Source organism: Moschus berezovskii, chromosome 1, assembly GCF_049115385.1.
Source record: "Moschus berezovskii isolate FMDL1 chromosome 1, NW_MosBer_1.0, whole genome shotgun sequence".
In the NCBI taxonomy this organism is placed as follows: Eukaryota; Metazoa; Chordata; class Mammalia; order Artiodactyla; family Moschidae; genus Moschus; species Moschus berezovskii.
The window spans coordinates 145,470,274-145,484,375 of record NC_142460.1 but is presented as its reverse complement, the minus strand read 5'-3'; the positions used below and the strand labels follow the sequence as shown (position 1 = coordinate 145,484,375).

Sequence of the window (14,102 nt, the reverse complement as noted above, 5' to 3'; positions counted from 1 at the left end):
AATGAGAGCATATTCTTCTAGTATTTAAACTTAAATGGATTCTACAGATAAAGTGTGGGTTTCTGCTCAGATCTTCTTTGTGTAGTTGAAGAAGGAAGTTGTAGTTTTACTTTGCTTACCCAGAGACCTTGAGTTCTATCTGAAGAAGGAGGAGGAGTAGGGGAGATTGGGAGGAGGAAGGGGAAAGTGAAAGCAAGATATAGCTCTCACAGGGATAACATTAGTCCTTTTAGCCTCATTTTGGTTTGACTGTGGCATCACAGTTAGCTTGGAAAGGCCCCCTTCTCTAACTGGCATAACTAATGCCACTAAAATCCAGCTGTGCAAATACCTCACTGTATCTGGCCTGCTGTCTGTACCAACTATAAACTGAATTTTAGTGCCTGGTTATACCTCATCATTGGATGTGACAACTGGTGAATTATTTAGGCTAATGAAATTTGGTCTAGCCGTGAATACTCCTCCAGTTCCTCTGCCATCCTTAGGCGCTAGTGGTGCTGGAGTTCTGCTGTGGATAAAAGAGAATCTTTCCACTAAGCTCTTTATTTCCTAAACACACTTTTCCTTTCCATGAGGTAAATTGTGGGTTGGACATCTCCTCTCACTTGATTCAGTTTTCCCTACAAAACAGTGTATAAAAGTTGCACTAACTTTCTGACAGGAAGAAAACTCAGTTTCCAGCACATGTATATATATATTTTACCAAAGATTATCCTATGCTTTAGCTCTTTAAAGATTTGAAAGGGAAAGTGAGGTAAATGTGTAAACTTCAGAATATCATGTTAATTGACTGTTCACAGTTTGTTTAAAAACAAAAATCAAACAAAGAAATATATCAGCAATGTTTTATTTTAGTTATTTAATTGTTGGCAAAAATAATCTAATATACCATTATAAAATTTATACTCAGACAGAATATATATGTTCTATTTAATTAACACTTGAGTGATCTGAAAACTACTATATTCCATGAATGACAGAATATAGAACAGAAGCTAATTATTCCATATATAAATAATTATTTCAAAATATTATAGTATACCAGTTTTAGAGTGAGTGAATCTTTAAGTGTGTTCTTCTTTGGTACACAATCATTCTTTTATTCATGAAAAATCATCAAAATTTGGTAATTTATAGTCTTATCAATATAAAAATGTTAATAGTTGCAGATTATAGAAATTAAATGTAGTATGATTTTCTGAACAAAAAAATACATTTGACAATATGAATATTGAGTGTTATTTGAGCATAATTGTAAAAATAAACACTGAAAATTATGTTCATTTTGAATTTTTTTCAATATACCATTTTTGCAAAATAACAGTTGTTACATAGGAAATAACTAGATTTAATAAAATAATGTATATTTATATTAGTATTACTTTAAAAAGGCTTTAATTAATTTTGTTGTACAGATTGAAAACAAAGCAGAGACTCTAGTTCAACGCAATTCATCATAGGAAGTTATGTTTAAATGTAAAAATTTCTATATCCTTTCTCCAAAATGCACAATGAAAAAGAAAATGTATAAAAACATTTATAAGTAAGTGATATAGAAAATAAACTCTTTAATTTGAAAAGTAAAATCATATGCCTGAAGCTTCAGGTATCCTAGTATAATTTACACATGCTGTAATAAGTCATTTACATAAAGAAAAAAATCCACCCAATCTTTCTTTTACATAGTCCCAATCAATATACGGACTTCAGATTTTCTGAGACTTTCATGAATGTACTACCACACTCCTGCTCTCTGTTCACCTCTAGTCATTTCAAAGAACATGAAGTCCTAGAGAAAAACGAAATACAGAAATGAGTTTTCAGCACCAAGCAGAGATCAGCTCTCAGATGCATAAATGCTAAGGGATCTGATGAAACACAGTAACATACTTGCTAAACAAGAAAAATCAACTGTAATAGGTAGATCTAGGAAAAATTGATAGCTTCAACTTTTCAGTTTAATGGCAATTAAATCCTACAATTCTGTTAACTTATTGATACCTGCATGAACTTAAGTAATTCTCAGGTAATTTCTGTAAGTTTCACTTTTTTTTCATGCTTCTTAGAATGTTCCTCTTTCAATCTTTATTCCTCAACTTTTTGAACTCCTCTAGTAATATAACTTGTGTTGTGACCGTACATGGAGTTCCATGTACAATCTTTAGATTGTTTCAGGAGAATGACAGCCATCTTAGACTTAGAATAACATCTTAGAATTTTGGGGCCCAATTTTATGACTTCTCTTCCAAGCCTGTCTCTCTGTTCCTCAGTTTGTCTTAATCCATCAGTTTCTAACCAAATCTTCATCCCTATGACTTCTAAATTGTATGGATTTTAGCTCTCTCACATCTGTTATTTTCCTTTATCCCTTTATAAAGAAATAACTGAATCTTTATAACCATTCACTTACAATTGCACTAATACAGTTGGTCATCAAGATTTATCATTCTAAAATTTGGATTTATAATTACTTTTATTTATATGTAGCTTAAAACTAACCAGTTAACTAAACAATTTTTAGTATCTTCCCAAGGTCTATAAGAAGTTGCCCAATCTACCCTATATTCACTTCCTAATAACCCCACTCCAGTATTCTGGGCTGGAGAATTCCATGGACTGTATAGTCCATGGGGTCACAAAGAGTTGGACATGACTGAGGTACTTTCACTTCATAACTGTATCAGTTCAGTTCAGTTCAGTTCAGTCGCTCAGTCGTGTCCGACTCTCCGCGACCCCATGAATCACAGCACGCCAGACCTCCCTGTCCATCACCAACTCCCGGAGTTCACTCAAACTCATAACCATATCACTACCCTCCAATCTCATATCCCATCCAACCAGACATCCCAGACTACTCTCTCTGCTCTATACACATTGTATCTTTGGTTATGGTGTGAAAACCTTCGGTTAAACAGTTCCCCAAGATTAAGATTACAGTTTTCTTCTCATGTGAAATAAACATTTGTTGAAAGCACAAGTTTTAAACAGAATTGTGGTTATCTTTAAAATTTTATATAGAAAATATCGTCTATCCCAAACTAGATAGAATAGCATAATAAAGTCCCAGTGACTACTCACCCAGCTTAATTCACCAATTAATCCATCCCTTATGTCCCCCTGGCTTCACCTCCCTTATTTAAAAGCAAATTTGTGATAAATAACCATATCATTTCATACTTAAATACTTCAGTATATACCCTTAAAAAATATGGACTGTTTTGTTTTTGCATAACCATAATAACATCATTTAAAAAACCTTAATAATTCATTAATATCATCAAATAGCCAGTATTCACATTTGCTTGAAGGTCTTGTAAATGTCTTTTCATATTGGCTTGTTTAAATCAGCATCCAAACAGAGTCTACAAACTATATTAAGCTGATGTTTCTCTTTTCATTTTTATCTTCCTGATATTTATTTGTTGAAGTAACTGAATCCTTTTCTGTATGTTCTCTCACTTTTTAGTGTTTTTTTTTTTTGTGTGTGTGTGATTGCTTCTGCATGTCAGTGTCTAAGATATTAATCTAGTGGCTCCAAACCTCATTTGCATTGCAATCATATGACAGCTTGAACACTTGATGGCTTAGTTCCATCTCCAGATTTAGTTTACTGGATCTGGGTACAGTCTTGACATAGGGAGTGCAAAAGCTACCCAGGTTTTCCTACTGTGCAGCTAAGGTGGAAAACCACTGCTCTGTCCCCAGAGACCTTGACACTGGCTACATAAGGAATCACCTGGGGAGCTACACAAACTTTTAATGATTTAGTTAAACTGGGGTATGATTTACTACTAAAAACTTCCTAGCTAATTTAATGTGAAGACAAGTTCAGAATCAGTGCTGTATTCCATATATTTCCTCTCAATTGATAGTTCCATCCAAGAGCTGATCAAATGTACATTCTTATAGCAGTTTGTATTTCTGTATTAGATGGTTTAATAATGAATAAAGAAGAAATTTCCTTGTTTCACTGAGACTTGTTTCATTTAAACACATTCATTCAAACTCTTCTCCAAAGTACCAATTTGGGTTTTTGTTGTTGTTGTTGTTATTGGTGGTGGTAGTGGCTTTTATTTTTTTAACCACTAAAACCAGAACTTCTCCTTAACATATAAGATCCTTCTGTTACAGTGTGAAACTACACAGACCCTCCAGAGAGAAGCTAGTCACCTGTGAACCAAGAGTAGCAGAAGAAAATGGAATTTCAGAGCTAAGATTAAACAGGACCACTTTCAATACAACCTACAAATTTAAGGTCATTTAAATATATAAAATTTAAAAAATTATTTCAGAATAAAACTAGAGAAACCATCTGTACCCTAGATTAGCAGGAGTAAACTTACAATGAGGAAACATGCGCCGAGCATCACAGCTTTCATTTTCACATCAAGGTCTAACGGGAACTGAATGCCAAAGTTATCAACATCTGTAAATAACTCTTTAATAAGGCCAGTCCAGTGCTTGGAAATCTTGCCAACCACATACTTATCATCAAGAGATTTAACCTAAAAAAAAAAGGACAAAAACTTCTAGCAAACTAATAAAGCTACTTTCCAAGTAGAAGTAAAATGAAACCAATATTAAAATTATATGCCATTCATAACTGTGAACATTATATCACTGGGCAGATGCAGGTAGATTCCTATGTTTATTTACAGATTCATTTTAAAATTTTATTTGCTACAGAGAACAAATATGAAAGTAGTTTAGCTGAAATAGTTAACATTTTCTATTCTCCATTAAGATATACAGTAATAAATTAGTTGAATCTATCCAAAATAAAATTCAAGCAGGAAAAGATAAACTATGAAATGATTCTTTGAATGAAATTTCTAGAAGCCATCTGGTGCGGGGAGCGGGTAGTAAATGAAACTCTAATCTGACTTCAGCTTTAAGATTAGCACAGAAAGTTGACATAGGTCGAGTGTTTAAAGGTGATGGAAGGACTCAGGAAAACATAAAATCCCAAGAGGCTGGAAAAGAGGGCTGCCAGTTTTGAGTGAAGTAAAGTAACCAATAAGTAATTTGATGGGATGCTCCAGGTCAAGGCTTGGGGTAAGACCGGACAACAGAATGGGACTGAACAATAAAAGAGGAAGGATGTAGGAAACAAAAGAACTCCAAAGTAAAGTGTTTATAATTTTATGTTTCCATCTGAGTAAAGCTCAGGCCCATGATAAAGAACGGAACAGCTTGTAGCCAATGGAATGAACCTCACAAAGTGGGCATTTGGGGGCTGAATGTAGCCCACACTCACCGGGCTATTTATAGGCAGGGCTGTATCAGAACAGGAAGAGAAGCGTCCTTTTCAAATGTACCCAAGGTACCACACATGTTGGCAACAACATTTGAAGCCCTATCTTAGGTTGAAACCAGCTACGTAAATGTGGGGAGATTAAAAACAATTGACTCATTTTATTTGGATGTAGATAGTTAAGTTCTTTAAAAACCTGAAATAAACTTCTACCATGGATGCTGATTGCAGCCATGAAATTAAAAGATGCTTACTACTTGGAAGGAAAGTTATGACCAACCTAGATAGGATATTAAAAAGCAGAGACGTTACTTTGCCAACAAAGGTCTGTCTAGTCAAGGCTATGGTTTTTCCAGTGGTCATGTATGGATGTGAGAGTTGGACTGTGAAGAAAGCTGAGCGCCGAAGAATTGATGCTTTTGAAGTGTGGTGCTGGAGAAGACTCTTGAGAGTCCCTTGGACTGCAAGGAGATCCAACCAGTCCATTCTAAAGGAGATCAGTCCTGAGTGTTCATTGGAAGGACTGATGCTAAAGCTGAAACTCCAATATTTTGGCCACCTCATGCGAAGAGTTGACTCACTGGAAAAGACTCTGATGCTGGGAGGGATTCGGGGCAGGAGGAGAAGGGGACGACAGAGAATGAGATGGCTGGATGGCATCACTGACTCGATGGACATGAGTTTGAGTGAACTCCTGGAGTTGGTGATGGACAGGGAGGCCTGGAGTGCTGTGATTCATGGGGTCGCAAAGAGTTGGACACGACTGAGCAACTGAACTGAACTGAACTGAATGAATGCTGTGATAGCCTGGATTAGTGTTAATCAAATAGTCATTTCAGTGTCCTCCCTCTGAAATCCAGTATACTTCCCTGCACACTGAAATTAAGACTTGGCCATGTTCCTTGTTTAACCAATGGAGGGTAGGTGGATGTGACACCAGCAGAGATCTTAGACAGTAGAGATCTTGGCCTTGGTCCTGCTCTTCAGTGATCAGCCACTAAAAAAGTATGATCCAGACAGCTGCTATTGATGCAACTCCAGAGTGAACACAACTGGAGCAGACCTGAGGCCAACTTACAGCCTAAATCAGTGCCATCTGTCTAAACCTAGGTATATCCTCCAACACAGCTGACCTTAAAATCCATAAGCATGAGAATAAATTCCTGTTTTCTTAAGCCATTGAATTTTAGGGGCTGTTTGTTATGCTATAATGGCAAAACAGACTAATACAAATTCCCTATTGCACACTTACATGTTTCATCTGCTAATAGCTGTCATCTAAACATTTATACCTTACATTTTATTTTTAATTTGATTATTTTTAATTTTTGAAAAAATTTTAAATGAAATATACAAAAGATAATTTATCAGCCACCACAATCCTACTACTAGACTTGCAATACATTAAGATTTCCTTTTTTTTTTTTGATTCCTACTGAAAGAAATTTAAAAATTCACCAAAAATTTATGTAAGAAGTAGAATATATAAATTTTTAATGGAAAGGAACAGAAAAGCATATACAGATGTACAACTGGAAAGTCAATAGGACTAGATGATTTTTAACTAAATTCTTAAAAAAATTTTTTTAAACAAAAACCTATATAATAAAATGATTTCAATTTTTAGAAATAATAAACTTGTATTATATTACTATTACATTGATTAACTTATAAATTTAATGAAAATAACTTATAAACTATTCTAAAAATAAATCTATAGGTTCATCATAAGGGGGCCAGCCCTGCTCAGTTTTAGAATTTGTCCCTTCTGTGGAAATTGTCCAGTTTAACAGATTGTATGCTTGTACAAGAGAATTGTGGTATCAAGATTAAGTTTTATAGTTGCTTGACTTTTAAGCATTTGCATCCAATTAATTTGGGCTGTAAGTCTGGGCCCCATTTGTTGAAAAATTGCTGAAATGAAGTTCCTTGAGGTAGTAAATACACAGATAAACTGTGATTTCTAATTACTTTAATACAAGGATAAAGGACAGATCATAGAGAAGCATGGTAGGGTAGTACCTCATATATTATTGTCGTTAAAATTCTCTTTGCGTAGTTGGGCTTTTTGTAGGAACTCAAAGATGCTAGAATTATGAAGAGGGCCTAGAGCATGATAGCCTGTGTCTCAGACCAAGGAAAGACCATATGCTTTGGAAACCAGACGTTAGTGACAAGGTTCATTCAAAAGGGATAATACACAGTGTCTCTATACAGAAACCACCATGTGTAAATGTTAGGTACTTTGTTTATATTTATTGGACTACAAATCTTTGCTTCTCTTTTTCCACTTAGCATAATCAGCACTAACACTTAATCAGAGCAATAACCATTTCTCTGACCAAAGATAAATGTATGAGCACGCTGAGTCCCTCTTGGAATATCAGGACGTAAATATTCATTTAGTATATTTGTAACATCCTCCCAGCTTATTTTATTAACTAGGAAAGCAAAACCTATAAACATTATCACATGTCTTACCTCAAAATCAATATCTGCACAACAGCTGCAGACAACACATGGACCAGAAATTCTTAGTACATCCTCTCGCCTCTCATTTTGAACTGTAAACTTCGGCAGGCAAGGGTGCCAGGTCTGAGTAACGTAACCTACTGGGACACCAGGAGGAGCCTGGATTTCTATCTACAAAAGCAAAAGAATATATAAACTGTTTGTCAGACACTGTTCTTAGCACCAGTTAACTCACTCTATGTCCTTACCAGGTCGTTACTATTATCCCTATTTATACAGTAAGTAAAGGGAGGAACAGAGAGGTAAATTAACTTGTATCAGATTCCCCAGCTGCAAAGTGGAAGCGATAAGACACCAACTCAGGGAGGCTGCATGCCCATATCTACTCTGAAGTACTTCTCTGTTGGTCTCGTATATTTAAAAATTTCCATACTTATGAAAAATGTCTAAATTATTAAGAGCTATTTTTTAAACTCCTTTAAAAATAGAGGTTTAGATGTATGGACAGAGCCCTGATCACTGGAGCAATCTTCAAATAAGGTGAGTAGTGTTAGGGATGGAAAGAAGATGGGGCCTGGAATCTTGAAGCTGAACCTCAACTCTGCAACCTTGAGAGCATCTCGGCATGTTCATCTGTAACTGAGGACTTCCTAGATCTGTTTATGAAGGCCAATTTTATGCTAACATGCTCTATAAATTGTAAAGCATATGCTAACAAACTCTGTTTTACCTCAGCTATTCTTGAATATTATTATATCTGAACTAATTAACATGGGAAACAAAATAATTCAGTATGAACAACTTCAGTTATCCTTTCAAAATCAGTGCAGTATTAGACATCAAATTTCCACGTGCTTGTAGTTCTGTCTGCCCTGCTCTCACAGCTACCCGTGTGGACGACTGAGCAACCCAGGCAGCACTGGTCTCAGGCCAGAAGAGATACTGGCAAAGGTCAACTTCCTATAAACACTCTGGTGTCCCCCCGAGATCCATGTTCTATGTCAGAGGGCTGTCAAGTGCTATGGAAAAGACACTTGGTCTTTATGGGCCTGAAGGTGCTCACAACTCGCATTATCCTGTAATAGGAATTACAGGAACTCAAATATACTACTTTTTCAAATGGAGAACTGAAAACCACAGGAATTGAAATTTCTCAGAGGAAGCATCTACTAGGGCAGCTCCCTGTGTGCACAGTCGTGCTCAGTCACGTCTGACTCTGCGTGTCCCTAGACAGTAGCCCACCAGGTTCCTCTGTCCATGGGATTTTTCAGGCAAGAATACTGGACTGGGTTGCCATTTTCTACTCCAGGGCATCTTCCCAATCCAGGGACTGAACCTGCATCTCTTGGGTCTCTTGCACTGGTAGGCAGATTCTTTACCACTAAGCCACCTGTGCTAAGTCACTTCAGTTGTGTCAGACTCTTTGTGACTCTATGGACTGTAGCCCACCAGGTTCCTCTCCATGGGATTCTCCAGGCAAGAATACTGGAGTGGGTTTGCCATGCCCTCCTTCAGGGTATCTTCCCAATCCAGGGATCGAATCCATGTTACTTACATCTACCTGCATTGGCAGGAGGGTTCTTTACTGCTAGTGTCACCTGGGAAGCCCTCCTTAGCTCCCTGTAAGTTGGCTAAAATTATGAGATGAACATATGTGTTCTTTTCCTCACTCTTCTCTCCACTTGCTACTGGGATGGCATTTGAGGATATTCCCTATGGGGTCCTCATCTGGCTTTGCCCAGGCTCTCATGGTCATTTCAGGTGAGGGCCTTGACCCAGGTACCCTACGTTCTCAGCTCTCCCTGAAGATCAAGAGGTCTGATCTCTGAGATCTCTGATCTCACCCCAGAGGGCACAATGCTCAGGAACGTGGGCCAAACTGATCACTCCTTTCCACCTGCCTGCCTTACAATTTACTCTCAAGCATAAACTAATAGCTGGTGAACCACTTCACCTTTAAATCTTATTTTATTATATAAATTCACTGATAAGGTGAAAATTCCTACAGAACTATTTTGAAAAGTATTTGTAAAAATTACCCTGTTAATCTCTCACCCACCTCTTGCAGGCAGCAGGGAAAACAGCAGCTGGTACACCGTAGTGGTCTCTCCAGAGTTATGACTTCTCGGCCCATATTATCAAGAATCCTCATGGTAAAAGGCCTAGAAGGTCCACAGCAATTTCGGGTACAGCAATCAGTATCCTCTGCTGCAAAGTAAATCCTCTGTCCAAGGCTGTTCTTAATTTCATATTTGTTACTAGTTTCAAAACCTATTAGGACTAAAAACATAAAAGAGGGACTCATTATGTCTACAGCATTAAAAGAATAATCAGTCTACCCTAAGATGCTATAGTGTCTAGCTATACCATTTTTAGATGGTACTTCACAGGAAGAAGAAAAGGAAAGGTGTTTAGAAATGATCTAAATATAGAAAGGGCTTCCCTGGTGGCGCAGAGGTTAAAGCGTCCGCCTCCAATGCAGGAGACCCGGGTTTGATCCCTGGGTCAGGAAGATCCCCTGGAGAAGGAAATGGTAACCCACTCCAGTATTCTTGCCTGGAGAATCCCATGGACGGAGAAGCCTGGTAGGCTACAGTCCACGGGGTCGCAAAGAGTCGGACACGACTGAGCGACTGAACGGAACGGGAAATATAGAAAAAAGGTGAAGGGAATGGAGGAGAGGGTATTAGAGAACAGAGAAATTGGGAATTTCTATATGAGACATAAGGGCTTCCCAGGTGGCACAGAGGTAAAGTGCCTACCAATGCAGGAGAGGCAAGAGATGGGGGTTCAATTCCTGGGTCAGGAAGATCACCTGGAGTAGGAAATGGCACCCTACTGCAGTATTCTTGCTAGAAAAATCCCGTAGACAGAAGAACCTGGCAGGCTCCCATCCCTGGGGTCGCAAAGAGTGGGATACAACTGAGCAACTGAGCACACAGGCACATACATGTCCACAGCTCTCATTAACATGAGTCATAGGATATTAGAAGTCATCAAAATATTGAGCAATTAAAAAATATAGAGTCAAAAATGAGTCTCTAATATTGATGTGGATGGATTTAGATAAAGATGTTCTTCACAAGTTTCATCACCATGACCTCCCTTAAGTGTCTTTGCTATGACTTAGACAGACCCTGACTCTGCCTTTAAAAGAGCCACCCTTTACCTCAATATCCACCTGTCAAATATTTTATGTAAAAAAGTTAAAGTAATCATGAATGGGGATCTATTACCTAAGTGTTTCTTAGGTAGATTAATCTCAAAATTCTTCAGCTTGTTTATCTGTAAAGTGAGATAAGTGAGTTTATACAATCTTTTTCTTTCTGCTGCTGCTGCTGCTGCTAAGTCACTTCAGTCGTGTCCGACTCTGTGTGACCCCATAGACAGAAGCCCACCAGGCTCCTCCTTCCCTGGGATTCTCCAGGCAAGAACACTGGAGTGGGTTGCCATTTCCTTCTCCAGTGTGTGAAAGTGAAAAGTGAAGTCGCTCAGTCGTGTCCAACCCTTAGCGACCCCATGAACTGCAGCCTACCAGGCTCCTCCATCCATGGGATTTTCTAGGCAAGAGTACTGGAGTGGCTTGCCATTGCCTTCTCCGCTTTTTCTTTCTAGTTACTTAAAAAATGAAAACAAACAAAAGAATTCTATGGTTTTGTCTTTATTGTCTCTTAAGTTTTGAATTGGGACATGTATTAGTGCCTGTCATGTCTCAGGTGCTAAAAAATACACTGAGTAATCTTTTCTCTATACTATTTATAATGCTAAAATATAAACTTGCAATTTAATACAAGAAATAAGAAAATTAGATATATTTTTTAAAAATAAGAATTTATAATTATTAAATTTGAAATTTACTTTATATTTCATGACTAATACATATATATTTTTTCAAATATATATAAAACTTATAAATCTGAAAACTATAAATGGAGTGTCATATAATGTACAGTGTCTGATTTTTTTGGTTTTTATAATATCAAAAATAAACCTTAAAAAGAATCATTAAAAAAATTGAAAATTCAAGTTATTCTTTCCAGAGAAAATATAGTATAAACAAACTAACAAAAATGAGAACATTATGAGACTCCCTGGTGGTCCAGTGGTTAAGACTATGCTTTCAATTCAGGGGGTATGGGTTCGATACCTGGTTGGGGAACTTAGAGTCCCCCATGCTGAGAGACATGACCAGACAGTAAAAAAATAAAATAAATAAAACTCCCCACAGAGAATTCCCTGGTGCTCTAGTTGTTAGGACCTCATGCTCTAACTTCCGAGGGCCTGGATTCAACCCCTGGTCAGGGAACTGAGATCCCACAAGCTGGGCAGCAGGACCAAAAAAAGAGAACATTAAATTTCTAACAGTGAACATCACAAGTAATTTAAGTGGAATAAGCAACAATTACATATTCTAACCAAATATTAACCATATCACTATAGAAGTACAATTCACTTTATTATTCCTATCAGTGGTAAAGAACTTTGCATAGATGTGAAGAAAGACTTAATAGATATATTCTAAAATCGATTAGAGTTTTCACTGAATTATCTCTAAGGAAAATACGTTGGTTCATGAATTTACCCAGGTTCCTTTTCCCTGACAGCAGTTTTAAAACATCTACTGGCTTTCTTAAGTTTACTTTGCACCTGAGGAGCCCTGGACCAAAGGACACAACTGTAGGAGTTAGGCCCCATTCATAGGAACAGCAGTGATACTCTAGGAAGTCAGGTGTTTTGGCTGACTGGTCAGCACCCTTCAGTGCAGTGGCCCTGTGCCCAAGGTGGGAATTCATAGTCTGTGGAACAAAGGTTGCATAGGATTCATCTGAACTCCCAAGAAGAACCATGGACAATAATGAAGTTTTCCAAAATATCCCCATCTGTCCAAATTCAGAGTTCATTTACTTTGGTAATGTAGTAATGTAACTGAACTACTGCATGTGGCTCTTCAACAAGCTCAAGCTCATCATAGACTGGGGAAAAAAAAAAGTTGAAGAGATAGAGGTTAGGGTGGGTTAGTAATAGAACCACTGAAGTGATTTCTAGAGAGAAGATTGAACAAAAGTAAGTTTTGATTGGTTTCTTCCCAAGTCATGGTCTGTATCATGAGGAAAGATGTCCAGCTTAATGGTATTTTACCACTTGACTATTAATTTCAAAAAATGAGCTGCTGATAATCCTTATCACAGAAACATTTTTAAAACCAGGTTTATTTTTAATATCACTGAAGGTGCTATATCTGTGTTTGATGATATGCTTTTATCTGCATAAATGTCCTCTGTTCCTAGAAATATGATAAATACAGTGAAAACATACCTTCCAGAAGTTCGATTTGCTGATGAATCAATAGCTGATCTATCTATTATAGTTAAAAAAAAAAAGAGCTGTAACCACGTTATTAAGCCAAACAAATTAACATCAGTGTTTGTATATTTTAAAAGTACGTATATAATCAGTTATCAACATTTATCAATACTATCAATAGTTAATAACTGTTTATATCACTTCTAGGTATAAGATTAAAGTTAGTAAATTTTAACAACTACTGAAACATGTTTATTTTTAATGTGGGCAAATTCAGGTCAGGCAAAATTGACTTACACTCGAATCCCTGTAAAATTAGAAAAAAAATGTTCCTTCCAGAAAGGGCCTAAGAAATAATAAGACCTTTTCATCCATTTAAAGAGCTTTTTTCTACAAATGAAAACTGTTTTCTTTTTAAGTGTGCTTGATATCATTTGTAGTAGGTGATGACTTCCCCAAATATATTGTAAGGGCTTAATTTTTATTAAAAAAAATACTTAGGGTATTTCTTAGAGAATTTAGGAACTACCAAAATTCTTATATTATATGCTGCCCACGTGCATTATGGGAAATTAAATTAGTGCACAGTGCAAGAGAGACAGCTCATTTACTGAAAACTAACTTACCAGATTTCTAATGGCAAACAAATACTAAAACTCACATTGCTGAGGTAAGCCATTATGCTGTACATTAAAACCCAGGAATTTTTTTCCTTATTGGTAGCATTCATAAAATTAGGTCTTCCAAAGAACAAAAGCAACATAGAAATGTAATTTTCTAATTATTATAAACGGTAGGTCATATTATACACAGATTATTAACTCCTTTCTTAGTACCACTTGTGGAAAATGAACACTAAATTGAGTTGGATATTTCTTTCCAACTCCTGGGAAATTATTCAGTGTTGGGATTAAAGGGCACAGTTTTCAGAGCCAAGGTCCCGGAAGTAAAAATCTGTTCCTACTTCCTGTGCATTTTGATGTTGAGCAAATTATGTAACTTCTCTGGATGTAAGTTTCTTCTTCGGTAAAATGCTGATAATTATAATACTTACATATCGCAGAATTTTTTA

General features: G+C 36.7%; 1 protein-coding gene across 6 annotated transcripts in view; it reads right to left on the bottom strand.

Moving 5' to 3' along the window:
• Positions 1–1,130: 1,130 nt before the first annotated feature.
• LOC129546801 (phospholipid scramblase 2) overlaps positions 1,131–14,102 on the bottom strand; it is a 29,132-nt gene continuing 16,160 nt past the window's right edge. For all 6 annotated transcript variants that reach the window (XM_055412121.2, XM_055412148.2, XM_055412138.2 and 3 more), the window contains 5 exons: positions 13,043–13,085; positions 9,786–10,006; positions 7,736–7,897; positions 4,344–4,505; positions 1,131–1,789 (listed from right to left, as the gene is read on the bottom strand). In XM_055412121.2, the coding sequence (XP_055268096.2) occupies positions 1,736–1,789; positions 4,344–4,505; positions 7,736–7,897; positions 9,786–10,006; positions 13,043–13,085 (642 nt within the window). In that variant the 3' untranslated portion in view covers positions 1,131–1,735. The remainder of the gene's footprint in view (positions 1,790–4,343; positions 4,506–7,735; positions 7,898–9,785; positions 10,007–13,042; positions 13,086–14,102) is intronic.